General features: G+C 36.9%; 1 protein-coding gene across 1 annotated transcript; it reads left to right on the plus strand.

The window, feature by feature from the left end:
• PPP1R15B (protein phosphatase 1 regulatory subunit 15B) lies at positions 1-7,216 on the plus strand. Its single transcript, XM_029287341.1, has 2 exons — positions 1-1,245; positions 5,064-7,216. Exons 1-2 carry the CDS (start codon positions 1-3, stop codon positions 5,274-5,276), a joined length of 1,458 nt encoding a protein of 485 aa, XP_029143174.1. The 3' UTR covers positions 5,277-7,216.
• Positions 7,217-12,547: the final 5,331 nt, after the last annotated feature.

A 12,547-nucleotide genomic window follows, 5' to 3' on the forward strand; every position in this document is an offset into this window, starting at 1 on the left:
ATGGAGCCCCTGAGGGAAGGCGAGCAGGCGGCCCCTCGCCTCAACGCTTGCCCGCCCTCGTTGCCGGCTCCCCAACCCGACGCCCCGTTTTCATTGCTGCGGCTCTTATCACAGCTGCTGCAGCGCCTCCTGCCCGGCCCGATTAGTCCCCTCTTCTGGCTGCCTTCCGAGGTCCACGCCACCGCGCCGGAGACTTCGGTGCCAGTGTGGGAGACTCCCGGCCTGCCTCCCATTTTGGCCGTTCAGCACCAGCTGCGCGTGGTCTCTTCCTCCTACGTGCTGGGTGGCACGGACAAGAACTCCCTGCCCGGACCACTGCGAGCCCACTTTCCCGAGATCTTGCAACGAGCCCCGTGGCAGCCACATAAAGCCGTTCCTGACGAGCCAGACTCCGACGGCGGCTACCACAGCTTGGAGGTCGAGGAGCAGCTGCGGGAGGCCTGGGCCCCGAAGGAGCGTGCTGGGGAAGCCCAAGAAGAGCGGGATCTCGCGAAGACCTCGCAGTCTCTGGATAGGGACGGTGGTGGGCGGGAAGCGGCTGCGGCAGTTGGTTCCGATGTAGAAGCCGACCTGCCGGCGGTGGCCAGGCCGGCGTGTCCTAACAAGCTGATCGATTACATTCTGGGGGGCGCTTGCAGCGGGGAAGAGAGCGAGGGGGAGGACAACGATGATGATGAAGAGGAGGAGGAGGATTGGTACGGGGAGGAGGAGGAGGAGGAGGAGGAAGACGACGACGACGGCTTTGACAGTGAAGGATCCCTTTCAGAGTCGGAAATAAGCCAAGATGGAGAAAGCAACGATCTGTGGAACTCCTTCTGTAGCCCCGATCCATACGACCCGTGGAATTTCACAGCAGCTCTGCAGACTGCTGAGAATGTGGGCGAGGAAGGGTCTACAAGAGAGTCAAACGAAAGCGAGGTGGTAGAGGAGTCTTCCTCTTGGAGTGAAAGTTCTTGCGAGGAAGACGAATGGGAGTCTGGTAGCCTAGATGAATCTGAAAATTTGAAATTGTGGAATTCTTTTATTAACTTGGACGATCCTTATAACCCTTTCCATTTTAAGGCACAATTCCAGACTGCAGGAAAGAAAGGGAAAAGTGACTTGAAAGGATCCACCCGCTTAAGCCTTAGCCCCTCTCAACATAGTATCTTATTTAGCTGTCAGCTTCACCTGTTTGATAACGGAGGCACTGAAAATGCTGGGTATGGCGTCCTCTGTAGGGAAATGCGTAAGAAGAAGAAAAAGGTATGCTTATTTTTTATTTTCACATTGTTAATGCTGGAGAGATTCTTTCAGTAGTGGATTCATTTTTGTTCTGCTTGACAAAAATATGGGGTAACCTTTGCAAAAGCATATGGTTTATGCAGTGGATTGAATTTCTAATGAAAGTTAAATCTTGAATTTGTGGTTTGTATTATCCCGCCTCCTAGTAAATTGCTTCCTTTTTTTCAGATTATAAAGCCTTTTTTTAAAATTGAGAATTTTGGTCTCAGGTACCCAAGTTATAATAGCAAACGTTCTGCTTGCTAATTTGACAAAATAAAAAGATTTAAGAATTACAAGTAATTGGAGGTTTTTCGAAAATGAAAATTAGGGTCTCCCTTTCATATGCTCTTAAGAACACTCCTTGTATTTCAGTTACTCTTTATTTTGTTGATTTAATTAAAATGGAGCATTTAATGCAAAAAAGGCCAGGCTCTTTGATTTAAATGTGACTAATGGGAATTGTGTCATGCATCCTCTAGTATGTACAGTTTTTTTGAACAAAACACAATTCAGCCACTTGGCTTTTTCTGAGGCCATGTTAAGACATCTCTCTTCCCCCCTTTCCTCCAGCTGATGTGTTACTAAATTGGAAGTAGTACCATCTAGTGCAAGTTTGTGTGGTTTTCCGCAGCTGCCTGCTCTTTGTAACTCCATTTGGTAAAGCAGATATAGTGCTTAAAGTAGTTCCCAAGCGTGACTTTCAGATTTTTCAAAAGAGCATTAATTATATTATACTTGAAATAGAATATTCTGCAAAAGTCATCGTGGTAAATTGTTCTTAGATTGAAAATTTGGAATTAAATAATTTTAGTCTTGAAAATTAATGTTCCCTGCAGTGTTTCTTTTTCTGAAGAAAAATAACAGCATATGTAACAGTGTTATGATTTTAACATAAGGGATCTACTTTTTATTAAGACAGTTATATTCTCTTAATCCTCAAGAAGTACAAATCTCACCTCCAGTTTTATTCTGATAGTAAACATGTGAACTAAAGTAGGCTTAGAGGTGGTTATTGGTCAAAGAGCATCCAGTGAACTTTATGTCTGATGTCAGATTTAAATATGCTTTTATATACAGACATATGAATTGGACATGCTTTCCCAGTTGTAGACAATCTGCTGTCTGCCACATGTTTTGAACTGTGAATACTATATGCTCTAGCTGGCATGGCAGCTGTTGAGAATATCCTGAATTATCCAAAACATGTTATTCATGCTTTAACCACTAGTTTGCACTAGCTTTTATGAAGTGGCATAGTGGATTATTATAAAGAAAATAAAGTTAATTATCTACTGCTCCTAATTTAAGTATATGTGACCAATTTATGGTGCTCTTCTTCTAGAAGTCTTTGTTCCCCTTGGTTGATAGACTAATCTTATGAATTTTGTATCCTAATGATATTTTAGCATTTTTGCCATTTTAGTTTTCCCTTCTGATTAAACAATACAGTTTGCATCTAATTTATATTGTCTAGACTCTAGAGCTAGTGGAAATAAAGATGCAATAAAATAATATATTTTCAGAAATGCCTAAAGATATAAAATTGTGTATTTTAGATTAGCCTTTCCTGTAAATCATTCAGTGACTACTTTCAAAACAAATTTCAAGTCCCTTGTGTATCTTTCTAGTGACACAGAAAATTAACGAAGATCTGTATGCAATATATAGCATAATATTGCATGACCTGGTAATGGTACCCTAGAGAGAATTATGGAATGATGTAAAAGGCAAGAAAGGATTAAGGCACAGAGGGAGAAGCTGATGTAACTTATCATTTTGTATGAAGGTATTATCTTGGAATAATTAGTGCTATATAAAAAAGCCAAGTAATATAGGACAACTTGTTTTATTACGACCACGTAAATACAAGCTTGTGACTTGATTACAAAAGCAAGTGAGAAAGATTGTTAAGCAAGGTAAAGTATTCTAGTTTGCAGCTTATGACTTCAAATTGTGTTATATTAATGAAGGAAGGGAGAGGAGTTATAATTCTTTGTTGGGTTTTTACTGTTTTAACATTTTGAAGGTCTAGTACGTTAATATATTTTATCGAATTTCCTTAAATGGCTAAATTGTATTGAACTTTAATTGCTATAAACAGTTCTTTTTACAAGTAAATGTCATATATAACTAGTGCTTTTATAAATCAATCATTTGAGCTTAACATGGAAGAAGCAACAAAAGTCAGGTCAAGTCAATTAAGAAACAATAGCAATACAGACCACAGTAGAGCACAGCCCACTCCTTGGTAAAACAGAACAATGTAGGATAGAAAATAGCAGTAGCAGATAGATTCACAATTGGCTGATCAACCACACTCAGCCTGTAGCCCTTAATGGAACTATATCTACAATTAGAGAAGCATGCAGAAGGGTACTTCAGAGTTCTGTCTTGGTCTCAGTGCTCTTTAACATCTTCATAAATGATCTAGATGACGGGATTAAAGGGGAGCATATGAACTTTGCAGATGATCCCAAGATGGAGGGAATTGAGAATGCTTTGAAAGATAGATCTTGACAGAGAAGAAAAATAGGCCTATCCAGTAAGATGCAGTTCAGTGGTGAGAAAAATAAGGTCCTGCACTTACGCAGGAAAAACTAAATACAGTATAGAATAGGCAGTACCTGGCTCAAAAGCAGTAACAGAGGGATCTAAGTTTCTAAAGGACCACCACTTAAGTATGAGACAGCAGTGTGCTGCAGCTGCCAAAAAAGCCCCAATGCAGATCTAGGCTGTATCAACAGAGGGATAGCATCAAGATCATGAGAAGTTATAGTACCACTTTATATTACACTAGTGTGGACTTGGAATACTGCATCCAGTTCTGATAACCAAGGTACAAATGAGATGCTGAGACCCTTGAAAGAGGGGCCATAGAAGAACAACAAAGATGATAAGAGGTCTGGAGGTTAACCGTAAGATGAACAATTGTTGGGAACTAGGTATGTCTAGGCTAGTGAAGAGAAGGACTAGAGTTGATATGATACCTGTCTTCCAGTACTTGAGGGACAATCACAAAAATGAGGGAGTTGACTTATTCTCCTGAGGACAGGACAAGAAGCAACATGTGGAAGCTCGTTAGAGAGTCTACCTGGAACTAAAGAGAAATTTCCTGACAGAGCAATTAACCAATGGAACAGCCTGCCTCCCAGAGTTATGAGTACTCCATTGCTGAAGGTTTTCAAGAAAAGATTGGACATTCATTTGTCCAGGATGGTATAAGAACCTCATGCCTTGGGTAGGGGATTGGACTAGAGCAGGGTCCCCAACCCCCGGTCCATGGACCGGCACCGGGCTGATGCATTCCAGAAACCTGTCTGTGCAAACAAACAAAGCCCCATCCGCGGGATGCAGACAGTACATGAAACCACGTCCCCTCTGGTCCGTGGAAAAATCTCCATGGAACCGGTCCCTGGTGCCCAAAAGGTTGGGGACCTCTGGACTAGAAGATCTCCAAGGTCCCTTCCAGCTCTATGATTCATAGTTGAGAAAAATTCACAGCATATCAAAGTATACATTCAAACACAGCCAATTTTCTTTATGTGAAAAGTTTCCATATAGCAGATAATTTTAATAACCTAGCAAAAAAGCAGTAACAGATATTAGATTGTACCACAACATATAAACACCAAATTAAATATATATTGTACATAGCATTCTCTTCCACAAGGACATTTCTTCCTTCTCCCAAATGAATGATAGATATACCTTTAAGTTTTTATTTTAATATCAAATATATTATAAAAAAGCATCATGTAAATGTCTGCTAATTTCATATAACTTTATACTTTACATAGGTGACTTTTCTTGAAGAAGTTACTGAGTATTATGTAAGCAATGAGGAAGATCGCAAGGGACCTTGGGAAGAGCTTGCACGTGATGGATGCCGATTCCATAAACGAATTCAGGAGACTGAAGATGCTATTGGATATTGCTTAACAGTAGAGCACAGGCAGCGAATCCGTAATAGATTCCAGGAAGTGTGTTATGAAAGTTCTGATATTTTTTAAACCCTTATTAATTATCAAGGGTAATACTTTTAATGATGTTTATGAGCATCTTTCAAGACATCTGTTAAAAATGATAGCTGCCTCTAATAGTATAAAACTCAGAATTGGAGTAATTGTAAAACTGTTTCTCAATTCTCTGCCAACAAATATGGTATAAAAACTGGATGCAGTGTTTAAATAAGTCTTTTGAACATCCAGTGTGTGCATAAGTGATCCTTTCTAATAATAGTTTATCTATTTTTACAAAAGCCAATCCAAACATGCCTGCTTGTGCATTTGTGTGTGTGTGTTCTGTCTCATTCACATATATATGTAAGAAAAGAAATGTGTCAAATTTTTGCACTTTTGAAAAGGGAAAAATATTTTCAAGTGTATTTATTGGGTTTGGAACCTAACAATGCAGTTCTGATTTAAAGTTTGTAAATTGCACCCTGTACTTACATTTGTATATACCAGAAAATTGTAATAATCTTATTTCCTATAATTGAAATGAATTTATACAATAATACTGTCTACTTCTCATTGGTCTTTTTCTTATATATTTGATTTTAACAAAACTCTTCTGCATAAAAGTATCTCTTGCATTTTTAGAGATTATTTAGTTGGAATAGAATGCTGTATATTTTACAGTAAAATTGCAAACAGTATTGGACTGCTAATGACAGGAACCACCATTAACGTGGTTAGTAACACATTCTTCCCCACTTTTGGCATTATACCAGTCTAATGGATACTGCTATCCGCTCCTGTGGATAGATCACCAAAATTCTGTAGCACTTCTGTTTATTATTTCAGAAGGAATCTGCTGTCAGTAAACATTGTAGTAAGGAAAATACAAAATACACTGATTTGATTGCAGTCTGCTCTAGAAATTTCAAATTTATAGGAAAAAATCATAGAATTTAATATTTGTAATGCTGATTGGTTACAGAGCTTACCAAAATAATCAGTATAAACTTAACAGCAATGTAATAATTTCTAAGGATGGTTCTATCAATATTTTTAATGCAGTAATTATTAATGTTATATATTTAGTCAGAATACATGTTTGGATTATTGTATGCTTTCCAAATAGCTCCTATAAATCCAGTATTCAGAATTATTGGGATAAATACATTGGTTTAAGTTATTGATTAGTTTTAGATGTACTTCTCTAGAAGGAAGGAAGGTATACTGGTAATATCCATTGCTGCAATATGTACTTAACACAATAAGAAATGGCTTTACTTTTTTCTGTCTTATGTTTTACTGACCTCATGTTTATACAATTGTTTATTATAATGACAAGCACTCTGTGGTTTAGTCCAGATAAATTCTAATAAAATAAATAGTCCTTTAAAAAACATTTTCGATATAACACAAAAGTACATTTTGATATGTAATAGTCTAGATAATTCATACGTGGAATACTTGATATATGAAAAAGGTCCTGTGAAGCACTGCTATAAAATTTCATTGTGCTATCTGAGGCATTTCCAGTTTAGTTGCACACTTGTGTATTTGGAACTTAGTTTCTGTATAAACACACATAAGATAAAACCACAGAGGATAGAAATATTTTCTATCTTGATACTGTTTTAAGTATTGTCTTTTATTGGTCAGTTATTGACTACTGGAAGGAATGATGATTCTGTTTCTCAGTCTGAAGCCATTTAATGAGTGCAGATTCATGAAATAAAAATTCATGGCTTTTTTTCTCTGTAGAATGATTTAATGGTGCTATAATGAAGGATGTCTTTATAAATTTAAGTAACAAGGCATGTAAAACTAATTCTAAAACTTTAAATCAAAACTGTATCAGAATTTTATTTTTATATCATTTTAGAAAGGTGAACAAGAGACAGAAAACTTTGTATATACAGGCTTAAAGAGATTTGATTGTATCATTGTGGTTTATATTTAAATATATTTCTGTATATAATAAAACACTTTAAAACTAATCTAGATTGTAATAAAGAAATTTTACATGTTTAAAATGTTTGGAAACTTGAGCCATGATACTGGGCTGTAGCTCTTAAAATAGAGTATTCTTTGGTAGTTTGGGAGTGCTGAAATGCTTTTATAATTTGATTTTATTAAATACTTGGAGTTTCTAAGTATTGTTAAGTACTCAAGGTATGGAATTTGCTTTATTCAAGGTTGTCTTAAAAGGGTGCTAGAATAAATTTCTCAATTCTCTTGGATCTATTCCTGGTGTATGCACATAAGCTAACAGAAGAGTTTAAAATGGCAAGAGAAATACAATAGAAGTTCAAAATATTTAGAATTAAAAACATTGGCAATAATGATACACTTGACTCAGTTCACAAATTGGATTCTCTGAGGAATACTCCAGATAGCTTTGAGACAGTACTCTTTTCTGTTTTGATGTATCAGAATTGTTAACAGTAAATTTAAATGATGACACTACCATATTAATGTTTTATGTAGTATTTTTCTCCTTGTTATGCTCTGCAGTCTCAATATAATTATCTTTCCATAATAATTGCCGCAACTCATTTAACAAGTTAATAGCAAAAAGGGGTCAGAGTTGACAGTACAAATTCACAAAGTAGGTATGAATGGAGTTAAATTAATTTTGCTCACTTTTTTATTTTTCCAATCCTGAATTTGATCCATGGGATTTAGTATGCATTTTTTCATTAATCTGTGTATCAACATTTAATTTAAAACTTGTGGGATGAATACCAAAAAAAGACAGTGCTAAGGGAATTGAAGAATAAAAATAAATCTTGAAAAAAGTTTTAAGAAATCACCCTTGAATGCTTACATCAGGGGTCCCCAACCCCCGGTCCGTGGACCAGTACCAGGCCGCAGTATGCCAGCAACCGGTTCGCATAAACAAGCAAAGTCCCATCTGCAAGATGCAGGCAGCACACAAAACCACGTACCCTCTGGTCTGCGGAAAAACCTCTTTCCATGGAACTAGTCCCTGGCACCCAAAAGGTTGGGGACCTCTGGGTTACATCATCAGAAGAATATGATCCCAAACAGCAGGGAAGCTTGATTCATCAGGAAGCTGGGCAAAGGGGGTAAATCTTATAGCCATTTTTCCCATCCACCCCCACCCCTTTGGAATTCTCACTTCCATTCTGGGGTAATTAGCAATGGGAAATTAATGCTTGTATTTACATTCATTGGAGAGGAAGAGAATACAGAAGAGTAAGCAAGCACACAATTGGTAATACACATTGAAAGGAATGTCTTGGTGCCTGCCATTTGTTTAGGGGGCTGGGGGCTGCAAGCCAGAAGCCACTTCAGATAGCACAAGTTAATAGGACAAAAGCGATCAAGGGTTTTGCCAATTTCACACAGCAGCACAAACCAGCCCAGGGTGTTCTTGGGGGAGAAGAGCATTTTGGGGAAAGATAGCTTGTTTAAGCAATCTTTCTACTTTGTGAGGGGGGAAATTCTTCCAGGAGGTAGAAGGAAAAAGAAATCAGGGCATACACATTTCTCCAACTTAATATATATCTGTGCAATCCAATTGTCAATGATTTATTTTTAGGAATTATGAAATGCATGTAGATCTAATTTTTTCAGTGTTTAATTTAGATATAATTATTTTGGTTCCTTCTAAGAACCTTCCGTCGAAGAAGGAATTTGTAGTCTACAAAATCAGTACAAGTGTACATGATTATTTTCAGTTATAAACAACATTGCAGACTGTTTTCAAAAGTGGACTGTTGCTATGGTTATGGAACTAAGCTCTCATGTTCCTTTTAGCAAATGGATGGCTTGAATATGTAGTATAAAAGTGTCAGTATAGTAGTGTGTCACATAACAGGAGTTTTAGAAAGCTTTATCTCTTCTATATCAGCCACAATTATAGGGTAAAACCTTGGGAGTAAAACTACAGTTTCAAGATGTGTTCTGCATTCAACAATAAATTTCTTACTTGATACTGTTACGCAAATGCAAAATACACAAGTTTCTAATAACTTGTTGAACACTGTGCTTATGCTATGTACCTTTCATATCTGGGTTGAAATGAGGGATCTTTGATGCCCTCTGAGTACTGATGATGTTACCTAGTTTGGGTAATGAAATGTCTCCAAGAAAACAACCAAGCTCAGAGAGCCCCAAGGACCCACACACACACATCACCATTTTACCATCTGCTTCCCCCCTCCCAATAAAGCATTACTAACAAAACGTTTTCAGATAACGTTTCATTTTAATACAGTTACATTATCTCCAGAGGCTTGAAAATCCCTATTTTGCACATGGGCTTTTTTTTACATTTGTTGATGAACAGTTGGCTTTCCTTCACTGATCGTTAAAAGTTCAATCCTTCAGTAAAATTAAAATCTTTCTTTTTCTGTGGGAGACAAGGGAGGAATATATAAAAGAAACAAGGAGGAAGGGAAGGGGTAAGCCACTTTCCACCAGGAATGCGAATTCTGAACTAGTGTGACTTAGGGAAGATTTAATTAAAACTTTGCTTAAATATACAATAAACAGGTTATGTAAGAAGTTAATAATAACAGTAATATGGGAAAGAAGAGAAGTCCTCTGAATGCTGGGTGTTCATCTGCCAGTTCAGTTTGTATTCCCTTCTGAATAAATGCATTACTGTGTTTCTAACATTTCCCAGCGAAACACACTTTTTTTTAGTTCAATTGATACAGAACGTAAAATCAAAATGGTACAAAAATTGCAGAAATTATGCACAGCCAATAAGGTTTGCTTTCTTATCTTTTCTTAATGACTTTGATAACACTACAGTTTTAGATTCCAAGAATAATGCTTAAGAATGGTGTTTGTGTGTTTGTGCATGGGAGAAAAAGATCAGTATTTTTTTTCTGAGAAATTTGGGAGAGGTTCTTGCCTTCCAGGGGAGGATTGGAGATTGTTGGCCTCCATGTCCAACAACAGCTAAAAAGTCATAAATTCAGCAATATTGTCATATTTTGAAATGTAGTGTTATCAACAGCTGTAGCCTTGATGGTACTTTAACGACCCAAGAAGGGTGTTCTGGCCAGTGAAGGGGAAGATAGATTGTGGTCGGGATTCTTCCCTCAGCCCCAATATTCCAGACTGAGCTGAATAAAAGAGCAAGCAAATCTAACCATTCTGTCCATTTTTCTTCAAGAACTGACATGATTCTTCATAAAAGATGACACTGCAATTGATGACTTTTGATATTGGACAGGAATTTGTTAGAATCTTAATAGTCGTTTCTATCTTTGATTTATCATTTCATAGAAACACCATAAGCTTGCATTGATTTCTCTGTAAAAAAAATTAAGTCTGCATTCCAGACTGGTCAGTAGTGGTACTGCTACACCGTTCTCTGCTAAGTGAGTTGTGCTGATGACTAGTATGTTTTTGAGAGTAATTCCAGGTCCTGTTCACTACCTATAGAAACTTATATGGTTTTGGATCCGAATTCTTAGGGGACTGCCTTTTCCCAATACTTTCTGCCTGGCTAACCTAGACAACTATGGAGCACTTGCTAAGGGTTCCCAACTACCAAGGATACAGTGGGAAAGGGCCAATGATAGCCATTTTCTCTGTTGCTTGTTCATTGCAGTGGAATAGCTCCACCCTTATGGGCTTCCAGAAGCGGGTGAAAATATGGTTCTTCTAGGCATTAATTGCATTATGACTTTATGCTATTTTTATTGTGCAAATTTGATGAGCTGCCTAGAATTTGGTTCTGGCTGTCAAATTTCATAAATAATAAACTATGTATGGTATCCATATATCATGTATACACAGGATGTATTATTAAGGTACTTAAAATATGTTTTTAACCTTTACTAACTTGAGTCCAGAAACATGCCTCCAATTGCTTAAAATGTCCAAGTTCTCCGGGAAGCTAAAATTTGACACAGTCAAAGATGTCCTTATCTGTTTCATCAGGAAATATTCCAAAGATGCTTTTCCAAAGGCAACTGGACTTTCTTTGGTTTTTCTTGAAGACATTTCTCATCCAAGAAGCTTCTTCAGTTCTGACAGAATGATGGAGAATGGAAGGACATTCTCATCTTATTATGAGAAATAAAGGCCACACTCCCAAATGGCTGTATCATAGATATTCAAGTGAGGTTATAGATCAGTCTAGCCTGGGTGGGACCAGCTTCTAGATATTTCTCAGTTTTCTTCTTGCTAATCTTCTGTGTGCCAAATACTTCTTCCACTATTAAAAAGTTATCTTTCTCTATACAAGCTAGATTACCTGAAAGTATAGCAATTTTATTTAGCAATCAATTATTTGGCATTTTAAAATAAAGCTCAACACTCTATATCATTGCAGTTTTACATTTTATTAGTAGCACTTGTTTTTGCACAGAAAACATTGAGAGGTTAAGTGACTGTAGTGAATATTCTAAAACAAAATGTTCCTTTCCACAATATGGCAATAGCACAATTTGATGAGTTTCGTTAGAAAATGGGAAGGTTGTATATTTTGTTTTCAAACGGTTGCTTTTATTTGGAATCCACCTATCTGGCTGCAAAAAATGAAAGAAAAAACACTGAAATGATAAATAGCATTATGAATGCTCTACCTCCTTTTTCAGTAACTTGTGTGGCAATTGACAAAGAAATAGATGGTAAAATTCCACCCCTTCCAATAAGACAAATCAGTCTTTATGATTAGTATACCCAGATAGGTTCACCCAAGTTGCTATGCCATAAGGAGGTTTGATTTTGCCTAGTCTGTGAAATTTGCAATTGTGATTTGTAAACTACAGTATCTGTGGTTTCAGGACAGCTCATTAAGCCTTTCTTTTGTAATCCAAATTTTAGGATGCACATGATTTGTTAAGGAACAGTGAATCACAGTTTGAAATATCTAGAAAACAGTGGCTGGATCCACATAGTAATGAATTTGTTTTTTTTTTCTTAGTGCATTATGCATTCATCATGTCCTTGTTTTTTCTTAGTGGATTATGAAGCCAGCATTATGGTTTGTAAATAATGGTTTATGATAGATTGCTATGCAAATCTAGTTTAATAAAACATAAATAAATGCCTAGTTGAATCTTGATCCTTTCTTCTTATACTCCACTCTTCTAAGCTTTCCAGAAAACTTAGTCCTTTTTGATGTTCGGATGTGACCCAAGAGCTTCAAGATTATGTAGTTATTTCCTTCTTGGTTCGTATATGGTCCCCACTTGTTTTATATTGAAATTCACATTACCTTTATTGTTAGTTATTTACTAAACAAAAATCTCTTCCTATAAGAGTTTTGAACCAGCTGAGGCAAGAAAACATCAAATTAATGACTAGTTCTGAATGAGCAGTTCACTAGAATTCAACAT

This window comes from Protobothrops mucrosquamatus, unplaced genomic scaffold, assembly GCF_001527695.2.
Source record: "Protobothrops mucrosquamatus isolate PMUCROS unplaced genomic scaffold, P.Mucros_1.0 scaffold_310, whole genome shotgun sequence".
Classification (NCBI taxonomy): domain Eukaryota; kingdom Metazoa; phylum Chordata; class Lepidosauria; order Squamata; family Viperidae; genus Protobothrops; species Protobothrops mucrosquamatus.

What these genes read in the sequence shown, in the direction of transcription:
- PPP1R15B (XM_029287341.1), top strand. Translation starts at nt 1, where the DNA reads ATGGAGCCCCTGAGGGAAGGCGAGCAGGCGGCCCCTCGCCTCAACGCT. An exon ending in TGCGTAAGAAGAAGAAAAAG is followed by an intron (nt 1,246 to 5,063) that starts GTATGCTTATTT and finishes TACTTTACATAG; the next exon opens with GTGACTTTTCTTGAAGAAGT.